General features: G+C 43.6%; 1 protein-coding gene across 1 annotated transcript in view; it reads left to right on the top strand.

Annotated features, from left to right (window-relative positions):
* LOC144112808 (zinc metalloproteinase-disintegrin-like protein F1) overlaps positions 1–6,953 on the top strand; it is a 129,894-nt gene extending 122,941 nt beyond the window's left edge. Inside the window, exon 21 of the mRNA XM_077645624.1 lies at positions 1,506–6,953. Within this exon, the coding sequence (XP_077501750.1) occupies positions 1,506–1,922 (417 nt within the window). The 3' untranslated portion in view covers positions 1,923–6,953. The remainder of the gene's footprint in view (positions 1–1,505) is intronic.
* The last annotated feature ends 7,080 nt before the right edge of the window (positions 6,954–14,033 follow it).

Below are 14,033 nucleotides of genomic sequence, written 5' to 3' on the forward strand. Positions count from 1 at the left end.
TTCAAAATATTTCCGAAGACAGCTATGACAACTGCGCCGAAGTTTAATTTGTCAATTATAATGAGTTGCGGCGGCAGATACGCAGGGAAACACGGATATATGCTATGCCAAGAACATCAGGCAGGGGAAGCCATGAAGCTTCTGAATCCACTGGCGAGGAGAGGAGGATCTAATACTCTAAAAACTTATCCAGTGACTCTAATCGGAAGCTTGATTTCGTGCAACCTACTACTTGTCTGAGGAAGCAACCGTTAATAAAACAAGCCAAGTAAACGGCATGCAATTTGAATTTTCTTCATCGGAACCAATCTGCTTACGAATTAACTTTTTTCAATGCATGGAGCCCCTTGCTTCCTGCCAGGAATGGGCATCAGCATGAGGGTACAGCCCTCTGCTCGTCCAAGACTATCTTAGACCCCACAATAGGTCGGCTCCGCATATAGGTCGACCCCCCCCCCCAATTTCGAATGCTCATTTTTCTGAAGGTCGACTGATGTGCGGCGGTACGCGGACACTCTCTGACGCTACTAGGGTTAGGAGATGTTTCGATGTCAGCACCTCCACTAGACACTGCCTTGATCACTGACAGGCTGGAGAGGAGCAAGGAGCGTGCACATAGCTGTTTTCAGTCTTGCCGTGCCGGGCACCAAGAGCGTGTTACTTTGAAACTGATATCCACGGTTGCATTATAGTGTAGTACATTGTTTCCTCTGCAGATGCACGCTTCAGCAATCCACAGACCATACCATAGGCTGGTTTTTGTGCTAGGAGTACTGGGGCTTTGCATCAATATTGGCCTGTCGAGCAGCTGCAACATTCTGCGGCGCCGCCTTGCAGCTCCGATAGGCCAGCATTTCACCAATTTGTGGGGAAATTGGGATCAGGCATTCCCACATAGCACCCAAGATCTTCGAATCAACCGGTTTGATGCAGGCCGCCGCTTCGAATTATCCGGTCAAATTTATATTCGAAATTATGGGATTTCAAATTAAGAGAGTTCAAATGATCCAGGTGTTACTGTAGTTGTCTTTCTATGTTCACTCATTGCTCATAAATGCAAACACTTGTCTATGTGCTTCAAGATCAGTGCCATCAAAGATCTGGAAAACTCCTAATTTTGATGCACAGCAGATGAAAGTTGTGAAAAAATACAAATTTTTTCCAAAAACGCCTTCCATATTCACTTCAAAGAAAAATTAAGAAGCACAGAACCCTATTTATACATTAATTGTGTGTGCTTTGCAGTGCATAGTATATGGCCCTACAATTTATAGTTCTCGGTCATTAGTAGCAGCCTGGTTGCTGTAAGATCATGAGCTTTGTAATTGATATGGCACGATAACCTTATCTGCATTTGTGCACACTTGCTTAGCTCTTTATTCGGGTCAGTCACCGTAAGGTCCTCTTGGGAGTAAAAACTACCTTCTTTGTGCTGGCATAGTGCTTTCTTTTAATGCTTGTCTTCAGTTCACCAATTGTGTTCTGGCTGTGTGACTTCTGTGCAGGGGAGCATGCGTGGGCGCCCGCGAGTAGCACGCTCGGCAAGCCAGCGCAGCAACGGTCCTCGGCCAGCACATCCACCCCCGCCACGGCCACCTGCACCCCCTGACGGGCCTCTGTACGATGACTGTGCCACAAGTCTAGAGTTTGCAGGCACCCCACTAGCCTTTGTGCATGATGAGCCAAACAGTGCGCAAAACCGTGTTGTGAATAGGCCGTTGCCTGCACGACCCACACCTGCCAGCTCACAACCCACACCAGTCAACTCCCGACCCACACCAGTCAACTCGCGCTCCACTGTAGGAGGGGTAGCCGCGCTGGCGCAGAAGTTTGAAAGGAATGCAACAGAGTCTTCCCAGCCACATCACGGGAGAGTACAGCCTACACCAGGGCAGCGGTCTTACACAACAACACTTTCATGAGCATCCTCATAGCACACTGGCATTGTACACTGCACTTGGCATGTGGTTGCTTGGCCTGGATTTAACTCTCTGCCGTGGCCACATCTGAGGTGCAAGGCATAGGAGAACTGTACACCTCTGCATGTCGAGCACCGCAGGTTGTGACATTGTTGCGCATTGGCTGTTGAACTCATCATAAATCCTCACTGCGTCTCATAGTCCAAGCAGGGGTCATGTGATCATGAAGATTTCATGTTTGCACAGCTTGTGGCATTACTGAAAGACTAAGGACCGGATTTGGCTGCCATGATTAGTTTTTTAATAGTATATCTTTATTTTGGCTGACACTGTTTTACAAACAGGAGCCTGCAGGAATTAGTTAAATGCAGACATCTGCATATACCAAGCTGACACAATACATGTGGCAACTGAGTCAGAATAAAAGGCAGTGAATTCCACCTATGCTCTGGCACATGGGCAATTCATTGTTTTGGCTTGGAGATGCCATGTCTCAAGTTTAGGCAATCGAACTGGACAAAAAAGGCTTGTGCAAAAAGGGCTTGTGCCCAGCTGCAGAACTTGGCCTTTATGCTGCATTTTTTAATTGCTAAATTTAATTTCACCACTTTTCAACCATTGTATACTTTTTCGGGAAGCAGTAAGCCCTGCATTTCATTGTGAATGTTGTTTTGTTATAAGGCAAAGTTATACAATAGAATCCTGCTGTTATGTTATTGAATGCTGCATTTTCCCAACTGCTACGCTGTAGTCAGAGTTGTGCGTACGGCATTACAAGTAATTGATTTCTTGTAATGCGTTTATTATTTTTTTCAAGGAGTAACATTCGCAGTAATTCAATTTTTTATTTATTTATTTTTTCTTCTTCAAAGAATCAGTTATTTGTAAAAGTTACCTTCTGTTCGAAAAACGAGTCGTAACCACCAGTATGACCTCGAGAACCGGAACATGCTGGCAAACACTAGTTCTAGTGCCGAATATTCCTTCGCGATAGAGAGACAATGGTCAGGTTGCGTAAAAGCTATGTGCGCAGTGATGTTGGGACATGCAAGCCTGAGAGGCCTGCATTTGACTAACCCTGTGTTCTGTGGTTTGCATTTCTTCATGATGGCACAACAAAATGTCAGGTTTAGTGAGCTTGAGCCTTTTCCCCTCGGAGTGCGTTAGCAACGAAGCGTGAAGCCTTGCGTAAATACAAGCTGGTACACAAGGTCTTTTTAAGTTATAACTCACCCTTCCCTCCAGTGCATACACAGAGAGAGCCGTCAGTGTCGCTGCTGATGTTGTCACAGTCACAAGGAAGCATGGAAAAAATACCGGTGAAAATTTGGGAAAAAACTGCTGGTTAAAAATTTACAGTGTATGAATTGCAATAGACAACAGATCAAGGTAGCTGCACTAGCTTATTCTACATATATATTTCCCTCACGCTAATAAAAGTTCGAAGGAAACTAACGTAGTAGTAATCGATTACTTTCTTGTAATTGTTCAGTTACTTTTTTCGGGGCTGTAATTGACCACTGAAAACAGTTGCATTTCAGATGGAGTAATTGTAATTGTAGTCGGTTAGTTCTTTTCTGGAACTTGCACAATCTTGTTGCAGTGAGTCAGTCCTATTATAGCCCCCATAGAAACTCGTGTGATACAAACTCGGCCGTCGCATCTCAATTTCAGTAGTGTTCCCACATGAAATGCTGCAAATGTAGCCTCGCTCAGGTGCTTTACTCCATGCTGGCATTTTGGCATCCAATGTTTAGCACACACGCTACAGTGATGGCACAGCAGCTCCAAAATGGAACTCCACACTCCAACGGCACACCGCAGCCATGCTGCCGCATGCACGCTTATGGGCAGCATGAATTTTGTTTCAGCAGTTGGTGCAGTCTCATTGGTGCTGCGATATGCATGCAAATAACTGAAAGCACAAAAACAAAGCTATGTCACTCGGACAGCATTGTACAAGACGCGGTTGACGGGTTGGCTCCAAGGCTTTCGTTTTATCATCCACTTTTTTCTTGTAGCCTGCAGCTTAAAGGACTAAATTTCTAAATTCCAATAGGCAAGGGTCATGTGTGGCCGCTGAGAAAACAGTGTAGAAGCAAATGTATGTCACAATATGGACCGCTCTGTGCACACTCCCTCCTTGATGCTGCCACCCTTTCACCGGCAGCTGTTCAGGCAAACAGAGCCATTATGGGGCATTTAAGGTGCTCTCGATGAAGAGAGTCGCAAAGCCTTGCAAATTCGAAAAAAGCATGTTGCGCTTACAATATTAAAAAAAAAGAAAGAAAAAGGCAGACAATGCTGCATTATCTCTTCACGCACTGTATTCAGCTGCTGTATTACCCGGCTGGTACAGTTCTTTTTCGTGGTCTCATGAAAAATGTAACAGCATGGTTCTACTGTAGTACGGTCATTCAAACTTTCCACACTGTTTTGAAGTATGCATGTGTGCTCAGTTTGACCAACTTGCAAGAACTACAACATTGGCACACTTCCAAGCACAAACACACATACACACACATGCACACCTAATCCTTGTTTATGTTCCTACACTGCTTTAAGTCATTACAAGTACAGTATAAACTCCTTAATTTTCAAACTTCAAGGGACAGGGGAAAATGTTCAAACTATCTAGTGACCCCGAAAAAGCTGTCAAGAACTGCTTGCATCAAGGTAAATTTATTTGGCGAAAGACTGGGCAACAAGTGCCTGAATCTGGGGTGAGAACAGCGCGGCAATGACTGTTTTTCACGTTTCCATCAGTGCTTTATTGCGTGCATACTTTCGGGACCAACAAAGCAGAGCTCCTTCAGAATCGTGAGCGCCTCCTGCAACCTTCATGGTGTGACGTGGTAAAGCCCCGCTGCTACCGCGTCACACCGATCATAAATGGTACTGTCATGGGTGAGGAGGCTTCACCACACAAATGCGAACGGCACATGAAGAGCACGCAGTTTTGGCGCACTGGAAGTACAGAACCACGAGTATGAAAATGAAGGCAATTGCTTAGCGGCGACGAAACAGCAAGAAAAAAAATGGGCGGGGGGGGTAGAAAACATGAGCGATGTACCAATCAGCGTTCGAAATGGTGCTCTGCTGGGCTAGCATGGCTGGCTTATGCTGGCTAGTCGATCCACCGTCGCTGCTGTGCAATGCAAAGCTTGGAAAAACGAAACCGAAACTAAGCGGTCAGACTGTTCTCTGACACAGGGCCGCCTGTTTGTTATCACACCGGCCATCACGCACACGTCAGAAGTGCACGAGCGACTCTGCAGCATGGAATTCAGGTTTTGAGTAGGGCTGTTTCGATGATCTTTTGCTGTGCCTGCACCGGTCATACCTGGGCGTGGCTTCCCTTTGGGAGCCTTCTCGAATCAACCTGTGCAAGACCTGTAGCACACGAATTAATGAGCGTCTAATGCCACAGACTTACGTGGGGGTTGGCTGGGACCAAGCCAGCAGTTGAGTTATCAGGATGTCTGAAATAATGGGGGCCAAATTTTTTAATGACCTTTTACTATACTGAGGCTGTATCTTTTGCTGTGTTCATTCCGCTGTGGCATTCTTTCACCACTTGTGACACAGTATACAGCAGTGGGCAATCACAAAAATTTTTGCAAATAGCTCCATGATTGGTTTCTAATGCTGGGTCAGGTGCAGCTGCAGCTAGAATGAACAATGGATCGTTTACTGTGACAGTAACATTTGGCATTGTGATGACCAGCACAGTGAGTGCCTTGGGTGTTCAGTGAACTTGTATGCACAAGCGATTGGTTCGACATCTACACAGCACTGGAGTCTGGCATTCGTCCTTTGAGCTTTGCTTGCTATGCTAGTAGAGTAAGGCCACGAAGTGTTATTGTGAGTGATAGGTGTTTAATACCCCAATTGAGCGGGAAATTGCTATGTCACTTTCTATGAGTGCTCTTTTGTCTCGTGGAGTGTCGCTTCGCTATTGCAGTGCTACACCGCTGAAGTATGTCGTCCAAAATTATGTTGATAACAGCAGGTAAAGCTCATACGTGCTCAAAAATTTTAGGTGCTCACAATTTCTTGGGTTGCATCACTTTTATACTACGTGCTTTTTACAAGGCCTTATTTTATTAACAAAAACAGCTGCCACAACCTTACCGATGTAATCAAACATAGCAAGCAAAGACAAGCATGATGCACATCCAGTGCTCAGAGAGGGAAAATTGTTGGATATGTTGTTTACTTTTGAGTACACTTATCGTTAATGCTTAGCAATAAAATCTAATAATTTGTCTTGAAATTTATCACCATCCTTGTTTTGAACTATGTCTATTTCAACCCTGGAAGAGCTGCTATTGAAGTTGTTCATTTGATGGGAGTTAAATCTGTTTGGGCACAACGTAAACTGCAAGCAAATGTGTTACTCAGTCACCGGTCTGCTCTTCATGGACTAGGTACTGCTCACCAGGTACCTTGTGCTCACAGTCCTCAAAGGGCATTAACCCTTTCCTGTCGGGTGTAGTTTCCCCACCAACTAGTGGTCCAGTCAGCATTCCTTTGGGCCTTGCCCCTCATAAGGAAAGGGTAATTTGGTTGTAAATAGTTATCTACAGCATTTTTTCTGCTTTGCTATGTCTTCTACGGAACTTCTTCGATGTGTGGTATTTCTAGGACCGTTCTTCGGTATATCATCATCGCTGCAGGTTTCACTGCTGCATTCCTCAGTTTCACTGTCTGAAGTTACTCTTGACATCAACTTTTTAATGCGAGAACATTAGGAGTGCCATGAAGGTGAAAACTGTCCGGCGGCATCTGTGTAAAGCCTCCACCTGCTAGGTGGTGTTTAGGGAGATGTGACTGTTTCCATCTGACCCCCTCTCCTCCTCCTCCTCCTCCTCCTCCTCCTCCTCCTCCTCCTCCTCCTCCTCCTCTCCACTTGTAGGAGAGAGGAGGGATGAAGGATCTCTCTGCAAAAATGAAAATGACTAAGCAGAAAGTGACTCGGACAACAGTAGGTCTACCTGCAAACCATACAGCCTCCCGAAGAAGTACCAGCGCAAAAATGAAGCTTGCCGGAGCTATCGCATCTCACATTGCTCGGGAAGGGCAATCTATGTCTTGCAGGTGCCGCCGGTGGCTGTGTTTGAAGCAGTCACCTGCCAGTACGGTAACACATTGCTTAACTGCTGTGCCACTGTGCCGATAATGGCATGAGGACTCTCTACGATCTGACAGTGCGATATATCTTGTGTAGTTGCGTAGTCTGAATTGGAATAGATTGGAGAGTGAACGACTATGAACTCTGAATGGGAATAGAATCGGGAACTGGAATAGATTGATAAATGAAAGAAACATGCTATCGCATTTCTTCTGTGTGGTCCAGTTGATCACCGCTAATTTTATTATCAAAGGACGCACATAGTTTTCATCAGCATTGAAGTCATCTTCGCTTTCAGCAAAATCATTTGACAGCTGTACGGAAAAGACGAGCAGTGGGATGCAAGCCACGCCGCATTGTTTTCATACTATTTCAGGGCCTCCAAAATCACCTGATAAGATATATTTCTGCATTGGTACAATGCACCCATCTATCGGGAGAAAAAAAAGAAATGCTAATCTGCAGGCTACAGCTGTCCCCATGAGATGGGGGGCTCTTTTCACTACATAAAATGCGTCAAGCAATGCCCGGCCGCTGACCGGATCCACGCTTTTCCACTGTCTGACAATGCCCGACAGATGGCCGGAAAGGCTAGCGTGTACTTTGTGTACTAGGTGCATTGGCAGGTTTCCTAAAAGGTAGCAAGCAGTTCTTCTGACATACTTTTTAAGGTTGCAGGTATATTCAAGCATGCATGCATACATTCTGAATTTGTTTGCTTTAACAAGAAAACAATTTGCAACCCGTTTCACTCGTGCCTCTTGGCACGAGTGAAAACCCAAGGTGGGAACATCTGTCACGTACATGGGCTTTAACATCATGGAGTGCACGTGCCCGACAGCTGCACATTTGTCGTGTCTTCTTTAGATACAATGCTGTAGTCAGTAGCCACAAGAACTGTGCCTTGCTGATGTGCATGCCAGTGTGCTCATGGGGACTTGTTCTGACATGCAGGAAGTCTTGTGAAGTCTCTGGGGCACCCAAAAAACTTTCCTGGTGGGAGTCCTTGTACATATGTGGCAAGCGGTTTGCTGGTGTTTGCAGTTTCCAGGGCTGGGTGGAGAAGAACACCAATACTCGGTGCATAATGGGCTGTGCCCTTGGCTTGCTGTATTTATGGCCCTGCATTTGTGGAGCATGACCTTCCCCTTACGCTGGTATAAGTTGAAGTTGGTTGTTTTGCATCCAGTGTTGAGCAGGGATCTGTTGTGAGCAGATTTCTGCGTTGAGTGTAGTGCTGCTTGGCTGTTTTGAGGATGCACTCCTACTTAATGTTCTGCCATGGTACAAAGCTCATTGCATGCTGTTTTGATGTAGTGTGCTTTCAACCTTTATAATCGTATGACAGTTTGCAAGGCTTGAAAAGCTGTACAAGTAGTCTTGCACCATAATGCCTTTGAATGAATGCTGCTGTGCTAGCTTTGACATTTCATTTGTTCATTCAAGGTGAGTCTACTATTGCTCTCATTGCTCTCGCATGGTAGACATTGGTCAGGTGATAGGTAGTGCAACTTCTGTCTGCGTTCTTGGCTTTTTTGATATCCAGTGGTTGTATGTCTTAATAAATGAAGAAGCATGTAGGTTCTTAGAATTTCCAATCCTTGAAATACAGGACAGCAAAGCTATCTGTACAGGAGCCTTACCATTCACCATAGAGTGGCTTTGTAATAATGCAGTAACCTGCAGTTGTAATCCTAAAGCGAGCCAGAACAAGACAAGGTTTTTGGGTGCGGCATGTGTGAGCCATGTTTGGTTATGCAATATGTGAAATAGAGTTACAAAGTTGGCCATATTGTGCCGTGTGCCATGAAGTGAACATAGTGTTGCGACACTTTTTTTGTTCTTCAAGTTACAGCATGTGCGAGTCCACATTGCAACATTAATTTCTGTAGAGGACAACTTGGCAGACTTCATTTTGCAACCAGTATTAGAGAATGCTGTGACTGGGAAAAAGAGCAGTCGTCGATGCTGGATTGGCACAAGTTTCTTTGTGTGTGATACAAAGACAAGTCATAATGAAGCGCACATAAGAGTGGCACTGTGTTCATTGGCAATGGCGAAGCAAAATGAGAACAAGCTTCTGGGTTCTACATCCTCCTGCCACAACTCCTAGCTGTGCATGTTTGTTTTTGTAAGTGCCTATTTATAGACATTTTACATCTATTCATTTCTTGTTTCTCTGCGCGTGAACAGGAGGCATGTGTTTCCTTCAAAGGGCTTTTCCTCAGCCATTGTTTCTGACTGGCATGTGCAGGCCACGCATTTCTAGTGCATGTGGCAGTTGTTACAATAGAATGCTGTAGTAGGTTAGAGCACACAATGACTTAAATAGCATTCAGTCTTGTGAGATAACTGAAGTTTACACCCATGCCCGTGTGCAATATAGACAAGCTGTACATTTCTTGTGCAGGACTACCACTAGTGCAGTTTCAAAGTGTGAATGTCACAGTTTTATTTTTTCCCTGTACATATGTATTTACTGTGTTGAGCAAAGGTTGCTTCTGTGAACAAGCATATATAAATAAGTATATATATAAATATATATATATAGACGTATACATATGTACATAATAAACCGTTTATTTATGAACTTTGTGTGGTCTGACTGGTCTCTGCTTCTTTGTAGACATATTGATGCGGGAGAAGATCGGAAAATGCAACATTTTATTTCCTGCTTGTCCATGGCTCTCATTCTCTGAGTGGCTTTTGCCTTGCATTGTACGTACACTGCTGCAGTCTGAATGACATTTCTGTACATTTCACAGATGTCCAGGCATGCGCAAAAGTATAGACCACGTGAACTGAGGCAAAACTGCTTGTTAGGGCTATCTGGCGGTGGGTGCATGTTGTTGATATATGCGCTGTAAGCCCTCCCTAATATGCTAGCCTGCTTGCCTGTGCATTTCCGTCGGGCACTGCTTTTTCGACAAAAAAAAACACACTCTATCATTTGTGTGGTCTCTCCTCATTTGCACATGCCTGCACATTTAATTCAGCCTCAGTGACTGCCACATAATGGCTGGCTGTTGCTACAAATTTATCATAAAACTGCTGGTATTGCTTCGTGTTTATATATCTTATTTCTTCAATCCCTGTTGTTTGTCACAGCTTTAAGTGCTTACCGGATACTTGGTATGGATTACTAGTTAATGATGTAAGTACTTTATGTACCGCATTTACTCACATAATTTGTGCACTTTTTTCTTGTATGTTACGGCTTTAAAAAGGGGGTGTGCAAATTACGCAAAAATTTTGTGAACGTGTCCGAAAAAGCTCTACAAAGCTCATTGCGCACAATATGTACTATATATTTCCACCTATACGTTGACCCCCCAACTCTCCTCACTGGCTAAAAAAAAAAACGATTCCAAACATAAGACTCGCACCCCTTCCCACTCTGTCGCATGTTATGTAGTTCCCTGTCTGATGGCATGACTGCATGTGCGCAGCTCAGAGCAATACACGCGCAACGATACAGTCTCGAAGCCAGCAGTCCAAAGAAAATGGAGATAAAAAGCAATGGAACGACACCCTCGCGTGCGGCTCTGCCAACTAGCAGCAAACTGTTAGGTAGTTTCAGAATTCGGCACAAGCTGGAGGTTACCGGAAGTTTGCTCTTGCAACTGTACGCCCAGGAAAGTGACTGCCAGCGCAAGCAAGCTGGGTAAACTGCACGCGGTTGACCTCTCACCAATCGCGCCTTTCACAGCCGCACTGCCCTGCGCGAACCCGTGTGCATGCTGGTGGTCTGGCGCAGCAGGGAGCATAAAATATGCATTTTTTTTAGGAACCCAGGTAATAAATTAGGGGTGCACAAATTACACGAGTAAATACGGTATGTAACACCCTTTGTTTTGGCTAAAATCTAATTTCTCTCAACTTGAAATTATTCGTCGATATCGTAATCGATACTTATGTCACTTATGCATCGCCTGAAAGTAAATCTGGCAACTGTGGCCATAAAGCCTGTAATGCTGCACTTAGCAGCAGAATGACTTGCCTCCTTAGCCAGCAGGGTGAATGGTAACTGTAGGAGTGGTCAAACTTTCAGCACTTGATTTTTACAAAATTCAGCCGGTACTTCTCGGCATTTCTATTTCATAACTTCAGCATTCATAAGCACCCATTTTGCGCCAGCACAATTTCTTGGCATTTTCAACAAATTTTGACTAGGGGCTTTATGTGTCCATTTACAGCAAAAAGGCAATGGTAGGTACTAACGAAACTTTGTCGCAGATTTAGTGCAGGAGATCCTGACTTGAAGATGTGGCATTCCTCTACCACCAATTGCTTCCAGAAGGCTCAAGACCTTACCACAGCAGAGGAAGCTTGGGGGCATCTATCGGCTAATCCTTTACGCAGCTTTTCCGTGTACATATCATTATTATGCCTCCCTTGTTCAGAGGACAGCTGGCACTAGCAGGCATTGAGTCCTTGGTTACTCGTGGTCCCTCCTCACCAAGACTGCTTCATGGACACTACCTGTGATCTCTCTACATTTGGAGCGTGTCTATCGAAGGGAATTTATCTCTCTTCACTTCTTATTACATGTTAATTTCAGCAGAAGGTAAAAAGCAGTAGATTAGCAAAAAACAATGCTATGGAATGCATTTAGCAGACTCTTAAGTTCCCAGAAGTGGCCTATCAAATCCCTCAAAAGGAAAGTATAAGTGACGTAACATGTCGGAACTCTTTTATAGGGGCCAAAACTTTGAGGCTTGCGAAAAAAAAAAAAAACTCATAAGGACAGCTCAACAACCTACAGAAAGAAAACTGATAAGGGTAATTGACAGCAGCATAATAAATGGAGAACAAAAAATGTGAGTTGATATCCCAGCTGAAATAAAGAGGAAACTAACTTGCACAAAACTTGTGATGCAAATGGCAAATATGTGGCAGTCTTCAGTTAATAATGGATATCAAGGCAAGGGAAACAGCTGTGTCAGCATATAATCGGGTGGGGAGATGAAATCGGGCAATTTTCTAGGGTAGGCTGCATATGGCTGCCAGAGGATGGGACTGAGCAGAAAGCAGTTGGTCTTGGTTCTGCATTGGATTTTACATGGCCATAGTGATAACCATTTCCTACTACGACCTTTCTCGGTTGTCTGTGTGTCCACTTTTTCCCAAGAGCAAGGAGCTCTGCAGTTAATCATTCCGGACTGCCCTTAACTGCGACAGAATCACGGCTGGCAATGTGTGGCTTAGCCAATGTGAATTATGCACCTGTTTGCCTTGTGGCACTTGCAGTTGGTCACATGTGCCGAAATGTTCGTGCACTGAGATCTCCAAGCCTTATTTTTAAAGCATCTCTTGCTCCAATTTCATTCTGATATTCTGCTCAAGTTTAAGAGGTTGATTATATAGATGCCTTGGTTAATATTTGTTTGAAATATTAAAGTATTGAATGCTTTAATTAAAATTAGTTCTGAATAAACCAAATTGGTGAAGTGAGCAGTCCCACACGAAAGGCTCCTTTTTCCTTGAGAAAATAAAATTTCAGGGCCACCCTCGTCAAGATGCCAGAAGGAAACCAATACCATTAGATCAATGTCATGTATAGCATCCAAAAGCACACTGAGGAAAGGCAATGCCTTGGATGTGCTACCGCTAAACTGCATCGCACCAAATCGAGGCTTGCAAAGATCATCACCGACATGCAGCAAATGCATGCTTTGGCAATTCTAGTGCTGTTCAACCACTTATGGAGGATGCAGGGATTACAGGCAAAATTAATTTTTTTGGTGTAGAGCAATGAAATTTGGTATGCTACGTGGCAAGTGGACTGAATGCCTAAATAAAAAAGTTTCTCTGCAATATTTTGAGTAGTTCTGACATAAAATTTTTTATATGCTTTACTGCTATACCAAGCTTGCAGAAAGACTGGCGTGACAGCAAAACATGGTAGGAGTCTGCAGTCACTCCTCAGTTTTACCCAAAGAATTTTTTGATGCAGTGAAGTTCTCCAAATAGTTGCTGAATAGTTTTAGCAACCTTATTTTTTTTCTACACAGAATGTATATAACCATGCTTTCATAATGCACTCGTTATCGTCATGTGAAATTAGTGACAGAGTGAAAAAATGAGAAAATAATTCAGAAATATAGGAATGTTTATTTATTTACTTTAAAATACTGCCAATCCCAATCGGGATCATTGCAGGAAGGGCAAAAACAGAATTCAACAAAGCACGTACATAAAACACAGCGTTGCAACTATATGTGAACACAGGCTGTTAGGTTAATAGCAATAATAATCAGTGAGAAATAACTTGGGAGCAACAATAAGGGAAAAATAAGAACAGCATGACGCATTACACTAGATCGAAAGAACAATTTTCATTACTTAGAATGGAGCACTGGAGCTGACGAAATGGTGTTCATAATGCACATTGCAGAGCTAGTAGGTGCGCTTCGTATGTCGCTGAAAATTTTTCTAAAGATGAGCTGGTTACAGTTGATGGTAGCTTATTCCATTCTCTAATAGCTAACGGAAAAAACGACTGTCTAAAACAGTCTGTGCTGAATCGATATTCTTCCACTGTTTGTGAGTGCTTATGTCTCGTTGTTCTTGTTTCTGGTTTTGAAATATACCTTGTACTACCTATGTTCACCATGTTATGAATAAGTTGATAAAGTAGTTTCTGTCGTGCAAGCCTGGCACGGTTCTGTAATGTGAGTATTCCAGTGTTGTTTATCAGTTTTGTGGGTGATTCAGTTTGTCTGTATTTATTGTAAATTTTACAGCTTTCCTTTCAACTCCGTCTAGTTTCTTTATTAGTTTATCTGTAAACGGAAACTAGGCTATATTCAGATATTCAAGTACAGGTCTCACAAAAGTATTATAGGAAAGTAATTTAATGTCTGACGGCACCTCTTGAGAAAGAAAAGTCGTTTCAGTGCAGATGACATAATGCAGTTCACGTGCGAGTCCCATTTAAGATCAGATAATAAAATTAAACCTAGGTATTTGTGCTGTGT

Source organism: Amblyomma americanum, chromosome 1 (genome assembly GCF_052857255.1).
Source record: "Amblyomma americanum isolate KBUSLIRL-KWMA chromosome 1, ASM5285725v1, whole genome shotgun sequence".
Lineage (NCBI taxonomy): Eukaryota > Metazoa > Arthropoda > Arachnida > Ixodida > Ixodidae > Amblyomma > Amblyomma americanum.